This window comes from Otolemur garnettii, unplaced genomic scaffold (genome assembly GCF_000181295.1).
Source record: "Otolemur garnettii isolate 467f Iridium unplaced genomic scaffold, OtoGar3 scaffold00074, whole genome shotgun sequence".
Lineage (NCBI taxonomy): Eukaryota > Metazoa > Chordata > Mammalia > Primates > Galagidae > Otolemur > Otolemur garnettii.
In genome coordinates, this window is record NW_003852469.1 from 302,996 (window position 1) to 317,776 (window position 14,781).

The following is a 14,781-nucleotide window of genomic DNA, read 5'->3' on the forward strand; positions in this document are numbered from 1 at the left end:
TGTCCTTGCAAGGATAAGCTTTTGTCAAGGCAGCTCATCTTTCTTTGCTGAGGTCCTGTGCAATGCGCCAAGAAGCTCCCTTTCAACTCTCATCTGGTCCCCACCAGCCCACCCCCAGCCTGCCGTGAACCTTCGTGGGACTCTTCCTTTGATGTCCCTGACTGCCAGCCCATGCATGGGTCACACACTGTTCTTGGGTTTCCTGGGTAGCCTTCCAAGATTACCTCCTGGCTCCAAATCCATCAGGCTGGAAAACAAATGTTCGTAGAAAATATCAAAGAGTCGCTGAAAATTATGCCCTCGGTGTTCCGTAAAGGACCTCAATTATTTGTTCTCATAGATTGTACTGTTTTGTGATGTAAACTGTACTTTGAAAGCTTTTCTTCGTGATCAAGAAGCCAAGAAGTCCCAGATACGTGAGGAAAACAATCAGTCAATTTGTGATCAGAGATGCTAAAGATGTTAGGTCATTCTGGCTTCTGTAAATGGAGCCAGTCATCGAAACCCAGCACACAGCCCAGGGACCCTACCATCCCCCTTTGAGTTTCTAGGGTGCCGGGAGAGGCTTGTGCCCAGGGGCCACTGCCCCAGCAGGTTTAGGGAAGGTCATCCTCGGAGCTTTCATCCCCTCACTGCCATGAAATAAAAAAGGTTGCAAAACACTGGCTTAGGGTGACAGAGTGAGACCCTATCTCAAAAACATTAAAAGTAGGCTGGGCACCTGTTGCTCACTGGTTAGAGCACTGGTCTGTGCACTGGGAGTGGCAGGTTCAAACCCAAACTGGCCAGGACCTACTAAACAAATAAGAAAAAAAAAACATTAAAAGTGAAAAAAAAATCAATAAAATAAATAAAAAGTAGTTGATCTCATTAAGTTGATTACCCAGAGAGATAATCAAATTAAAGCTTTTACGTATCTCACTAGCCTGTGTGTGGTTTCAAATCTAATCACATTGCTTAGGTATGCTAACATACATTCCCCAAAATATTAATGAACAGATATGCTGAGGCTGAGGCAAGAGAATCGCCTAAGCCAAAGAACTGGAGTTTGCTGTGAGCTATGATGTCACAGCACTCTACTGAGGGCAACAAAGTGAGACTCTGTCTCTAAAAAAAATAAAAATAAAAAAATAAACAGATATGCTATTTATTAAGTGCTTTTCTTCCTATTATCAGGGAAGTAAATGAATATTTTTCTCATATTATGGTTACCTTAACTTTTACAGTTTCTCCAAGAGCTATAAGATAATGTGATTTTTCAACAGAATATCTGTTCTGCTTCACCATAGCAAATCCCTCTCTTTAAGTTCTATGCATTCTACTTTTTGTTCATGCCCCATCAGCATTTGATAAATGTATTTTGAATGACTGATAGTCACGTCCTTTGCATTCTGTCTCCTGATATAAAATCTCACTGAAACACAGGAATGTTCTTGCTACTGAAAGGCTCAATAATCATGCCGCAAGTCACCTCTTGAGGGCTGAAGATCTCGGCATCCGAGCTACTGATTCTCCCTAACTAACTCATCCAACCATGAGGATCTTGCTTTGTGTCTTTGGCGTCCTCGCCTTGTTGTCCCTAACTCCTCAAGGTAAGACAGAAACTTTTATTCCAGAGTTATAAAAATAAAAGTAAAGGAGACTACAAGGTCTTCCAAGCGTTGGAGAATTGGACAAAGGCCCAATTCACTGTACCCTGAAGGCTACTCAGAAGATTGGAAAGCAGATACTGAGGACATCAACAGGTGGTTCCCTTTCAAGAGAAGGGGGGAGGATGCACACAAAACAAGGGAAATGTGGGGAATTAGAAAAATGGAATGTAAGTGACGACTGAAAGGGCTGGGAGTGAAGAGGGGAGCGCTCCATCAGGGTCCTTGGGTCACAGAACACACTGACCACTGACCTAGACAAAGACCAGACAATGCCTTTCTTTAAAGTTGCATGAAACTTTTAGGGTTTTATTTAATCTATGTGGAAATTATTTTTAAATCTTCACCTAAATTTTTAACCAAATAATTAGCCAATTATACATGTATACTTATTAAATAATCAAATTTTCCCAACTTACTTTCTTAAATCCGCCAATACTATATAATAAATGCATATTAATCTTTGGTTTATCCTTGAGATTTATATTACTGCCTGTTGACTTATTTATCTTTTCTGATGCATGTACTACCTTCAAGCACATTTTAATTCTTCGCCATTCAATATTTCCCTCATGCTATTATTGCTTTATATTTTTAGCGAGATATAATTGACCCTTAAATTCCTTCTTTTGAAGTGATCCATTCAGTGATTTTCAATATATTCATAAAACTGTACAACCATCACCACTAATGAGAATAGTTGCATAACCCCCCAAAAGAAACCCCATATCCCTTCTCTTCTCTTCCCAGACCTTGACAACCACGTAACTGATTTTTGTCTGTGTCTGAACGCCTATCGTGGGCATTTAATATAGATAGAATTACAAACACATAACCTTTTTGTTCACAAGATTAATCCATGTTGTGGCACATATTAGTACCTTATTCCTTTCTATTGCTAAAATAATTCATTATACAGATAAACTAGATTTTGCCTTGGTCCACTTTGGGGCTGTTAATAATGTCGCTATGAATATTCACGTCCGTGTTTTCGTGTGGACCTGTTTTCACTTCTCCTGGGTATATACCTGGGAATAGAATTGCTGTGCTATGTGGTAAGTCTATGTTTAAATTTTTAGCAATTGAAAAACTTTCCCACAGCTGCATGCTTCATGTTAAATTCCTACCAGCAAGGAACAAAGGCTCCAGTCCTCTGCCTGCTCACCAGTACTTGCTATTACTTACCTTTTTTTATTATAATTAACTTAGCTGGTATGAAATAATACACCAGTATAGATTCTCCTTGAAGTTCCCTAATCGGTAATGAAGCTGAGCATTTTCTCACCTGCTTATTGGCCTTTTACATATCTTCTTTGGAAAACTGCCTTTTCAAATCCTTTGCTTGTTTTTTTTATTGCATTATTTGTCTGTCTAGTGTTGAGTTGTGAGCTCTTTCTATATTCTGGATAATAAACTCTTTTTAGATATAGTTTGCCAATACTTTCTTTGACTCTGTGGGGTTTTTCTAATGTTTTATTACACGTTGCTTGCTGTACTCTTGAGTCGCTTTTCAGATTCAAGTTACAAACAACCCAGACTCAATACACTTAAATAATAAAATATATATATATATATTATTACACATAACAACAGCTCCCAAGATCAGGCTGTTCTAAAACGGGTTCATTTAGCAAATCACCAACTTTAAGTGTCAGATTTATCTCTTTTTTTAGTTGTCTTTTGTACCAACTTGGATGGAGCTGGAACACATTCTTCTTATTAAAGCATCACAAGAATGGAGAGACAAGAATCCAATGTACTCAAATCTGACATGAGGACAATTGGTGACCTAGTCCGTGGTGGGGGGTGGGGGAATGGCGGAGTGGAGAGAGGGTAGAAGGGAGGGGTGGGGGTCACGGTGTTTGGCACACCTCTCAGGGGAGGAACACATTTATAAGAGGGACTTTGCCTGACAAATGCAATTAGCAGAACCTGGATCTTTGTACCCTCAAATGTCAGATATATCTTTATCTAGCTCCTTTCACAGCCCCAAGATAGCTGTCATTGTTCTAGACATCACATCCAAGCCCACCAGATAGACCAGAACGAAAAGACTCAACAAGGAATACTTTTTCCAAAGTTTTCTAGAAAAGGGTTACATAGCTACCACCAATTTAATCACTGGCAAAGAAACAAAGACGGCTATTAATGGCTCGGACTAATGTAGATTCATGAATAAGGTATTAGAAGGGTTAGGCAACCGAGTTAGAACTCAGACTGCGAGCGTGAATATGGTTATTGTGTGTATATAAATGTATTTGTTTATGTATATATGTCTATACAGACATGATTGTTCAGTTTTTTTTTGTTGTTGGTTTTTTTTTGAGACAGAGCCTCAAGCTATCCCCCTGGGCAGAGTGCCGTGGAATTACAGCTCACAGCAACCTCCAACTCCTGGGCTCAAGTGAGTCTCCTGACTCAGCCTCCCAAGTAGCTGGGACCACAGGCGCCCACCACAACGCCTGGCCATTTTTTGGTTGCAGCCATCATTGTTGTTTGGCAGCCTGGGCTGGATTGGAACCCACCACCTTAGGTGTATATGGCTGGCGCCTTAGCCACTTGAGCCACAGGCACCGAGCCAATTGTTCAGTTTTGCCATATTGCTTTAACCTTTGTATCAATGGAACTACATAGAATGTACTTTTCATATCTGGCTTATTTGACTTCAGATTACATTTATGAAATTTATCTATGTAGCTGTATGCAGCTACAGTTCATTAGTTTTAATCCTATGTGGTGTCATATCACAGTAATATGCCACTACCTATTTATCTCTTTTACTGTTTACTGTTGGTAAACATTTAAGTTGTTTTCAAGTTTTGCCTGCTATGAATACTATTACTGCTTTAAATATTTTTAAATGATTCTTGTTACATGTGTGCATACCTTTTTAAGAGATATAGAATTAAAGTTCTAAGTGTTTGAAACAGGATACTGTGTTTCCCCGAAAATAAGACACTGTCTTATATTTATTTTTTCTCAAGAAGACACACTAGGGCTTATTTTCAGAGGATGTCTTATTTTTATTAAGTATAACACAACAATCTACATTTATTAAAATATAGTTAAGTCATCTTTTTCTGGAACCTGACAAGGAAGAGCAGACCTTGTTGGTGGGGCTGGCGCTAGTGATGTGTGAACTCCTTTCCCCTAGCCATTCACACATGTGCAATAGGATGCCTGTGACTGCAGTTACCGCACTGCACTCCCGTAAGTGGAAATGGCTCAGACAAAGGAGCTGTGGCAGATAAAAGGTATTCCAGTCTTCCTTACTGCTCTGCCCTGAAATGCAGAGTGTGGCTATGCAGATACGATGGATAGCCATGCCCATCACTAGGTCTTATTATCGGGGTAGAGCTTATATTTAACAAATGCATAGAAATCATGCTAGGGCTTATTTTGGGGGAAACACGGTAAACCTCATAAAGCCACACCCCAACTGGATCATTCATTTTAGGCAGAAATATACAATAATAGTTGCTTTAAAAACTCTGTTCCTGGGGGCAGCGCCAGTGGCTCAAAGGAGTAGGGCACGGGCCCCATATACTGGAAGTGGCGGGTTCAAACCTGGCCTGGCCAAAAACTGCAAAAATAAATAAATAAATAAAGACATTAGACTTTGGGGCAGCCAAAAGGAGTTTCAAAAAACAAACAAACAAACAAAAAAAACTCTGTTCCTTCCCAGCTTCTGCCTCATTCATGTGTGCTCTTTATTTTTATTTTTATTTTTTTGAGACAGAGTCTCACTATGCCACCCTCAGTAGAGTGCCGTAGCGTCACAGCTCATAGCAACCTTCAACTCTTGGGCTCAAGCGATTCTCTTGCCTCAGCCTCCCAAGTAGCTGGGACAAAAGCCACCACCACAACGCCCAGCTATCTTTTGTTGCAGTTGCCATCCTTGTTTAGCTGGCCCAGGCCGGGTTTGAACCTGCCACCCTTGGTGTATGTGGCTGGTGCCGTAACCACTGTGCTGAGCCCATGTGCTCTCTTTATAGAAGAAATCTTCTTCCTTTATTTAATAGCTTTGCTTTCTTTGTTTTTGTTGTTTTTGATAGGAGAAGTTCTTTATTGTTGTTATTTATAATTTATTATAAAGCCTTTAAGACATTAAAAAAATAGCTCAGCACCTGTAGCTCAGCAGCTAGGGCGCCAGCCATATACACCAGAGCTGGTGGGTTCAAATCCTGCCCAGGCCTGTCAAACAACAATGACAACTACACCCAAAAAATAGCTGGGCGTTGTGGTGGGCGCCTGTGGTCCCAGCTACTTGGGAGGCTGAGGCAAGAGAATCTCTTAAGCCCAAGAATTGGAGGTTGCTGTGAGCTGTGATGACACAGCACTCTACCCAGGATGACAGCTTGAGACTCTGTCTCCAAAAAAAAAAAAAGACATTAAAAAATAAGAAAATAAGTAACACGTATGATATAATTTGTCTCTCCTTTCGAAGCCAGCTTATTTTCTAACATCGGATGTCCCACTGGGCAGCACAGCTGCAGGATGAAGTGCAGTGGTGATGAATATGCAGTTAGATACTGCACTGACTGGAGCATCTGCTGCAGGGTGAAGAGCCTCAAGATTAAGAGAAAAAAGAAGTGGTCGAAAGTCTAACTCTGTCTTCTTCAGACTTCAGGAAAAGAAAAACTGAAAATGTCTCAAACCGTCTTGTCTATCTAAGAACAATTAATATGATGGACGGAAGGAAATTCATGATATTTTTGTGTTCGGATGGTCGGGTTAAAATAAATATAAATGTCGCAAATGCTTATACCGTTTTCACGTGTGCCTTTTCACATTTACTTCCTTCATTTACGTCCACAACCAAATCATCATTTTCACCTGGAGGACTACAGCCCAGCCCCACTGCTTAGGAACTCTTTGACCTTGAGCAAGTTATTTACTTTCTCTCTCAGTTGCCTCATCTAGAAAATGAGGTGACAATAATATCTCAATGGTGGAATTGTGAGGATTAGATGAGTTAGGATATATAAAGATTTTAAGGCTGGATATGGTGGCTCACACCTGTATTCCTCACTCTCTGGGAGGCCGAGGCAGGTGGATTGCCTGAACTCACAGGTTCGAGACCAGTCCGAGCCAGAGCGACATCTCGTCTCTAAAAAAATAGCTGAGTGTTATGGCAGGTGCCTGTAGTCCCAGCTACTTGGGAGGCTGAGACGAGAGAATCACTTGAGCCCAAGAGTATGAGGTTGCTGTGAGCTGTGACACCACAGCACTCTACCAAAATGAGACTCTATCTCCAAAAATAAATAAATACATATAAATAAATAGATAATGTTTATAAACAGTACCTCATCCTATTGTAAGTACTATGTAAATGTAGCCATGATTTTGTGGAACTAGAGAACTTGATGCAGCCTATTGCTTTTTGAAATTTATTAAATCATTCTTTGGGATCTAAGATGCAGTTCATATGTTTGTTAAAATTTTATGTGGTGGCTCAGGACCTGTATCAGCAGGCTCAGGACCTGCACCAGCCACCTACACCAGGTCTGACAGGTTCGAACCCGGCCCGGCCTGCTAAAAACAACAGTGACAACTACAACAAAAAAATAGCCGGGTGTTGTGGTGGGTGCCTGTAGTCCCAGCTACTTGGGAGGCTGAGGCAAGAGAACCTCTTAAGTCCAAGAGTTTGAGCTTGCTGTGAGCTGTGACGCCATGGCACTCTACCGAGGGCAATGTAGTGAGACTCTGTCTCAAATAAAAAAGAAAAGAAAAGAAGGTATCCTTTTTTGTCTAGGAGACACAGTATTTTATATAAACACAATCTTTTCATGAAACATTATGCTACTCTAGTGGTCCAAGCCTGGCACCCTGGGGGTGAGATCTGAGAAGGAAGGAGAGGCAGGCTGAGCTTCAAAAGCAGGGTTAGCGGCACCTACTGGCCACTCAGTACACTGTGAGGCCAGGAAGGAACACGGACAGGTCCAACACGGACAGGAGGTGGCTTTAGCTTATCTCAGTAACTAGAGAGGCCAGAAGTGGAGAGAGGTTGGGAGCAGGAGGAGAGTGGACCAAGAGCTGTATCACAGGAGGGCACATTCACAAAAGTATAACTTTATTTTTCTATAAATGGAACAATTCCTCTTATGAACCTTATTCCTCCTGGCCACAGAAACTTAAACTTAGTCAATTCAGAGGTAATCACATTTTCTCCAAGTGGCTTTGAGGCTCCCCAGAAGCAGTGATGTGGCATCTGAGAGAGCGCTGATTGTGTTCACATGATGGAAACATCCTCCTCGGCCCCTGGTCTTCAGTCCCCAGACTGGGTACAGGTGCTGCGGTGCCTGCCATTCTGACTCTTCACAAAATTTTTAAATAGTGTGAGGCTCCTTTGGTTCACTGGGTGGTTCTACTAAAGGGACCAATGCTGGGAGGCTGTCTCAGACCCAGCTGCTGAAAGAAAGCACGCGACCTGTGCTCCTTGAGAACCAGGGCCCCAGTGGCTGGGAGAGGCTGGCAGACAGGAAAGGGCTGCCGGTTTCACAGCTGCCGCGGGGGTGTGCAGTGTGCTGTGTCTACCCAGGGCAGGCCATTCCCCAGGCCTGAGCGGTTTGCACAGGAGGGTGTGCCCAACACCCTCCTCTCTCTGTCCTCTGTGTCAGCCCCTGCCAGCAGCCTCCTGGACAGACGCTCTCAGCCATGAAACCTCTCCTCATCCTGCTTGCCTTCCTCTCCCTTTGGGATCTAGTGATGGCAGGTAAATGATAATCTTCTAGGGGCTGGGGGGGGGGGTGCTTGGTCTAGAAAACAATTTACCAAACAACCCTATGAATGTACGCCTGTGATAGGCCCTTTAATTTTCAAAGCAGAAAAAGCAACAACCAGCTTTGATGTCAGCAAGATCCCAGCTTGCATCTGGGTTATGCAGACTGTTTGCTGCACAACACCCGGCAAAGGTCTGAGCCTCTCTGGGCTTTTGTCTCTTCATTTACAAAAGGGAAACGAAGAGTCTTGCTAGGGTTAGGTGGGATATTACACAAGGCATGCCTATGCATGATGTGAATGCACAGGCGCGTGACAGCTCTCTAATCTTCAGTAGCCGTGCCTGTCCCATTTTGCCACTGTGGTTTTTTCTCTCGTTCAAGAACATATTTGGGCATAACAGTCAATACCCAGCAAATACGGGTAAGATAATTTGCCAGTATTTTTCATACACTCAAACTGCTGATAGTGAATTTATTACTTATTGGTCCCTGTCTTTAAATGAGAAACAGATTTGGAACTTCTTGTCTCAAGAGAATGATGATTGAGCTTTCCGCAATAGAAGAAACGTCCACTCTTCTGGGGTAGCAGTCAGGGAATCAGGGAGGACAGCTGGCCTTGGCCTCTAGCTTGACTGTATTCCTTTCTGACTTTCAGAATCTCATCTCAAATATTCTTTCTACCTAACATTACTGAAACAGTCCTAATCCTTATGCTACGTGAGCATAAGCCTCATGGCTGCATGAGTCACAACTCCGTCTAGTCTACAGTATTCCCTTTGGTGCTTTAGACCAGGGGTCCTCAAACTTTTTAAAAAGGGGGCTAGTTCACTGTCCCTCAGACCGTTGGAGGGCCAGACTTAGGGCCCCGGGATGAGTCAGCTGCTAAGCAGGACAGGCAGCAGCAGCAAAAACACCCGGCGGGCCAGATAAATGTCCTAGGCGGGCTGCATGTGGCCTGCGGGTCGTAGTTTGAGGACGCCTGACAGTCCCACAGCTTGTCATTTCCGCAGGAATTTCCTGTTTTCTTGCATACACCGTTGTATTTTATCTTCCCAAAGGAATTACAGATTATCCCCTTGGGCTCCCATCCTGTCACCTAAATAACCTTGATCCCGTCTATTATCCCTGTAGGACAGTTACCCTCCAGGGCATGATGACTTGGACAGGGTGTGTGTTGGTTCAAAATTTCTACAGATGGCCAAGCATTGGCTCCCTTACATTCTTGCATGCAACAGTAGAGAAACATCCATATTTGATCATTCTAAGGAGTAGTATGTCTACATAATAGTAATCATAGCTCAAAGGCCTTGAACTCCAATAAGGCTTCCCAAATATTCAGAATTGATTTCATTCTCCTCCAAACACACAAGATTGTTCCTTGCTATAAAGACTTCACTGCACTTGTCATGTTTTTTTTCTTTCTTTTTTCAGAGATATTTTGTTTTTTTCTTTTTGTCTTCACTGAAAATTCACTCCAGTTAATGTTTATATCACACTTAGAGCCATACCTCCACAGTCCCTGATTCACAGGAGTTATAAAAACTGCTTTAGAATCAATACACAACAATGAGTAAACAACTAAATATTTGAATAATTAATAATGAATGAATGACCATGTGTGTACCGTGTTTCCCTGAAAATAAGACACTGTCTTATATCTATTTTTTATCAAGAAGACACACTAGGGCTTATTTTCAGGGGATGTCTTTTTCATTAAGTATAATACAACAATCTACATTTATTCAAATACAGTTAAGTCATGTTCTTCTGGAACCTGATAGGGAGAGCTGACCTTGTTGGTGGGGCTGGCTCTGAAAGTCGGCTAGTGATGCGTGAACTCCTTTCCCCTAGCCGTTAGGAGATGCCTTCAATAAGATGCCTTCAACAGTGGTTACCACACACACACTTGTGCAGGTGCAAATGGCTGGGAGAAAGGAGCTGTGGCAGATAAAAGGTATTCCAGTCTTCCTTACTGCTACTCCCTGAAATGCAGGGCCTGGCTATGCATTGTATCTGCATAGCCATGCCCATCACTAGGTCTTATTATCGGGGTAGGGCTTATATTTAACAAATGCATAGAAATCCTGCTAGGGCTTATTTTTTGGGTAGGTATTACTTTCAGGGAAACACAGTAGCTAAGTTGATTAGATTGTGTTATCTGACCCATTCAGGCTAACTTCTAAGTTATTAGTTGTCTTAGCTCAGGCTGCCTTGACAAAACTCTACAGACTGTGTAGCTTAAATGAAATTTGTTTTCTCATAGTTCTGGAAGTGGGGAGTCCAAAATTCAGGTGCTGTTTGATTCAATCTCTGATGAAGCCTCTCTTCCTGGATTGCAGAGGCCATCTTTTTGCTGTGTCCTCCATCAATCAGGCCATCCGTCCTGTTGGATCAGTCTACTAATCTTACTGGACTAGGGTCCATCCCTATGACCTCGTGTAACTTAAGTTACCTCCGAAAGGGTCTCAACATATAAATTTTGAGGTGACATAATTCAGGCCATAGCACTTTTTTTTTTCAATTAATCAATTATTCCACGGGAGAAGCAAGAATCCAATATACTCAATTCTAATATGAAGGTAATAGATGAGCTAATACAAGGCGGGGTAGGAGAATGAGGGAGTAGGAGATGAGAGGAGGGAAGGGGAGGGGGGTCATGGTATGACACACCTCTTAGAGGCAGTACACAATTATAAAAGGGACTTTGTCTAATAAATACAATCAGTGTAACTTAATTCTTGGTACCCTCATGAATCCCAAACAATCAAAAAAAAAAAAAAAAAAAAGAATCAATTATTCTAAGTCTCCTCAGAATGTAATTGGAGAAAAATTGAGGGACTAATCATTCAATAGTCCAAAAATACCTGTAGTGAATTATCTTCCCATTCATTGTCCCTCCAGGTTATAACCTGTTTTCACTAGAATTACACAGAAAATGCCACAGAGGTGGCACCTGCAGACTAGAGTGCTATGGCAGTGAGATGCTGATTGCCTACTGCCTGTTTCATCTGGAATGCTGCCGCACAGGACACCCTCCACCCTGACCCGAGGAGCTCCTGAGAGCCACCACCCGTGCAGGCCCTCAACCCTCCCCTCTGCCTCCAAGCCGGGAATTTAGATCACACCGTGACACTGTCATGTGCCCACAGCTATTGGTTTTTAGCAATTTTTTAAGGCAACAGACTCTTATGATCTAGAATTTGAAGAGCTAAGCTGCATGCAGCCTTCTTAGAAAGCTCAGGGCTTTTTACAAGAACAACTTTAGAATGTATTTTCTCACTGCAAAGTGACAAGGCACACTCCTCAGGGCCTATTTCTCCTTCTGATCATGGAAAGGACATTTCGGTTGTCTGGAGAGGCTGCAATAGAAACATCTTCCTGCCCTACTGACTTTCTGGCTCCCCATTTATCTTTTCTATTATATAAACCTCCCATCTGCACAGGACAGCTCTGCCCTGGCCCTTGGACCGCTGTGCACATCACTCCCACACAGGCAGGGTGTACCTGCAGGCTGGCCTGAATTTTCACTGAGCCTGAGCCTGAAGTTCTTCTTGAAACAGAATGAGAGAGGCTACCTTGTGACAGGCTGTCACAGGTAACTCCTTGTCCACCTCCCTTTCATTTGGGCACTGGAACTTTCCATGTCAGTCCCTAAGGCTAAGCCTATAGGCCATAAGACTGTGTAGCTGGGTTGAGTCTTGGATCCTAAGCCACGGAGTGACCACCACCATGGCTGCCCTTCATCTGACCTCCCTTGTTGGGTGTCTCCCTGTGGGAAAATAAACTAAGCCCATGCTGATCTCGCTTTGCTATATGTGTAACTAATAAACTGTTTACATCCATGTAACTCATCGTTTTCATTACCAGCCAGCCTTCTGAAGGAACGTCAGGAAAGCCCAGCAGTGTCTGTTGTGGTTCTGACAGTTCCCCGGGCAGACGCCTGGCCGTTCAGCACCTTCAGGGCACACACAGACGAGGGGTCGTGTTGCTCGAGGTGCAGCCGGGGCAGCAGAGCGAGTGCGCTCCGGCTGTGGAGCAACTTTCCTTGGCTCCAGTGCCAATATGGGGACCTGTAACCCCCAGTCACTCTGAGAGAGTTGGGGATCCGGCTGATCTGGCTCAGGGCTGAGAAAACAATGGCTAAGACCTGGGCTGAGGGAGCCCCTGGGAGGAGACAAAAGGGGAGCAGTGGGTGAAAAAGAATGAAGGGCTGTGAGGGGTTCTGTGCCCCCAGAAAACGTTCAACCTTGGAGCAAATGTTCAACCTTCAGTCATTAGGGCAGAGGATACTGAAAATGCAGTGAAGTGTGACCTCCTTCCGAGGGGCCAAACTCTCCACACAGTCTGCAGGGGAGGCAGGTCAAAATGAAATGAGATCAGAGAGGCCCTGAGGCTAGAACCGCATCACTCAGTACACAGAGTGAAAGACGTGTCCAGCAGACCCCAAGAAAACCCTCCGACTCTGAGGGAGGCAGGAAATATCCATCTGAAGAGTGCAGAATCTTCTGAAACGGTGGCCTCCTGGCGTCCCAGGCAGCCTTAGGCTTGCCTCTCACTTCACGCTGCCTAGTCAAGTGCAACTTCTCTACACACACAGATAAAGAGAAACCCCACAGCAATCCAGCCTGCTGACAATCTGAAGAACGAGATGAGGTGACACTTTAGAAACCAATTAGGGATAGGGAACTGTGCCCCAAAGCCAAGGACGGGGTCTGGGTCTCCTCTGCTGACAGACACTCTCTGACATCCAGGTGGGTCCTGCATGAACAGAATTTCCCACTGCTGCAAGAAATCAAAATAAGGATTTCACCTCAGGGCTAGGCAACTAAGGACAGCTCCCGAGTCACAGAGCCTGCTGGAAGTTTTCAAAATAGCCGAACTTGAACTTAACGCTGCTCCTGCTTCCCTGTCCCTTCCCGTAAATACCTGAAAGTAGAACGTCGCTGCCATTGAGAGGCCTAATGAAACATGGAGCATAGATGGCTGTTAAGTTAAAAAATTAAGTACAGTCTACTTTGGTCCACTCTGTTCCATAAATACAGAAGCACCAAGCAAGCCCATTACAGTGGACGCTACGAAGGAGGAAAGGAAGAAGCCTAGCATGGGCTCCGCTTGCTTCTGCACAGCAGATGAGGAAGGAATCACCTGTGTTCACTGTTCTGTCCACGTGAACTACAGACACTCAGGATGGGTGCAGCCAAATGACGTTAAATGGCTTAATAAAAATAAATAAACACCACCTTCATGTTTACATGGATGGAGCTGGAAAATATTCTTCTTAGCAGAGTATCTCAAGAATGGAAGAAAAAGTATCCAATGTACTCAGCCCTACTATGAAACTGTTAGCCCAGGAATATGGGGAAAGGGGAGAGGGAGAGCAGGGGAGGGGAGGGTGGGTGGAGGGAGGGTGGTTGGTGGGATCACGCCTAGGGTTCATCCCATAAGGGTACATGTGAAACTTACTAAATGTAGAACATAAATGTCTTAACACAATAACTAAAAAAAGACACGAAGGCTATGTTAACCAGTTTGATGAAAATATTTCAAATTGTATATGGAAATAGTACACTGTACCCCATGATAAGTATTAATGTACACTGCTGTGATTTAATAAAAATAAAATAAATAAACAAACAAATATGACTTGGCTGCATTATAATCACCTTTGCTCCCTCCTTGGAAGAGTCAAAAGCATTGAAATGTGTCTCAGGATGTAATTTTTGTTTTTATATTGTTGGGGATTTAGGAGGGTGCAAAGATCAGAATGTAATCCTCATGGGATGGATTATCTCAGTCATCACAGCAGCTGGTGTTAGTTTAAAGCTCCAAACTTGGCTCAGCACCTGTAGCTCAGCAGCCAGAGTGCCAGCCACATACACTGGAGCTGGCGGGTTTGAATCCAGCCCAGGCCTGCCAAACAATGACAACTACAACCAAAAAATAGCCAGGCATTTTGGCAGGCACATGTAATCCCAGCTGCTTGGGAGAATGAGGTGAGAGAATCGCTTAAACCCAAGAGTCTGAGGTTGCTGTGATGCTATGGTACGCTACTCAGGGTGATAGGTGGAGATTCTGTCTCAAAAAAATAAATAAATAAAAATAAAAATTAATAAAGCTCCAGACTTTAATAATGTCACTTCCCAGGAGTGTGTCAATCAAATGCAAATCTATTCTTCTCCTTGTTATAGTCAAAGGAGCATTTTTCTCTCACTGCCTTACCCTTCCTAAAGCCTATCCAAAAAGAGGGGGCTGGGCTCGGCGCCTGTGGCTCAAGTGGCTAAGGGGCCAGCCACATACACCTAAGGTGGCAGGTTTGAATCCAGTCCGGGCCTGCCAAAAAAACAATGACGGCTGCAACCAAAAAATAGCCAGGTGTTGTGGCAGGCGCCTGTGGTCCCAGCTACTTGGGA

The 14,781-nt window shown here is 43.5% G+C and overlaps 2 protein-coding genes across 2 annotated transcripts; both read left to right on the forward strand.

Annotated features, from left to right (window-relative positions):
• The first annotated feature begins 1,534 nt into the window (after positions 1 to 1,534).
• On the forward strand, positions 1,535 to 6,257 carry LOC111726656 (beta-defensin 43-like). The gene is made up of 2 exons (XM_023515540.1): positions 1,535 to 1,592; positions 6,097 to 6,257. Exons 1-2 carry the CDS (start codon positions 1,535 to 1,537, stop codon positions 6,255 to 6,257), a joined length of 219 nt encoding a protein of 72 aa, XP_023371308.1.
• Positions 6,258 to 8,306: 2,049 nt separating this feature from the next.
• DEFB134 (defensin beta 134) lies at positions 8,307 to 11,415 on the forward strand. Its single transcript, XM_023515534.1, has 2 exons — positions 8,307 to 8,364; positions 11,273 to 11,415. Exons 1-2 carry the CDS (start codon positions 8,307 to 8,309, stop codon positions 11,413 to 11,415), a joined length of 201 nt encoding a protein of 66 aa, XP_023371302.1.
• Positions 11,416 to 14,781: the final 3,366 nt, after the last annotated feature.

Excerpts from the sequence above, each read along its gene's own strand:
- LOC111726656 (XM_023515540.1), top strand. The coding sequence starts at position 1,535 with ATGAGGATCTTGCTTTGTGTCTTTGGCGTCCTCGCCTTGTTGTCCCTA. Across the intron at positions 1,593-6,096 it reads GTTGTCCCTAACTCCTCAAG|CCAGCTTATTTTCTAACATC; the intron begins GTAAGACAGAAA and ends CTCCTTTCGAAG.
- DEFB134 (XM_023515534.1), top strand. The coding sequence starts at position 8,307 with ATGAAACCTCTCCTCATCCTGCTTGCCTTCCTCTCCCTTTGGGATCTA. Across the intron at positions 8,365-11,272 it reads TTGGGATCTAGTGATGGCAG|GTTATAACCTGTTTTCACTA; the intron begins GTAAATGATAAT and ends TTGTCCCTCCAG.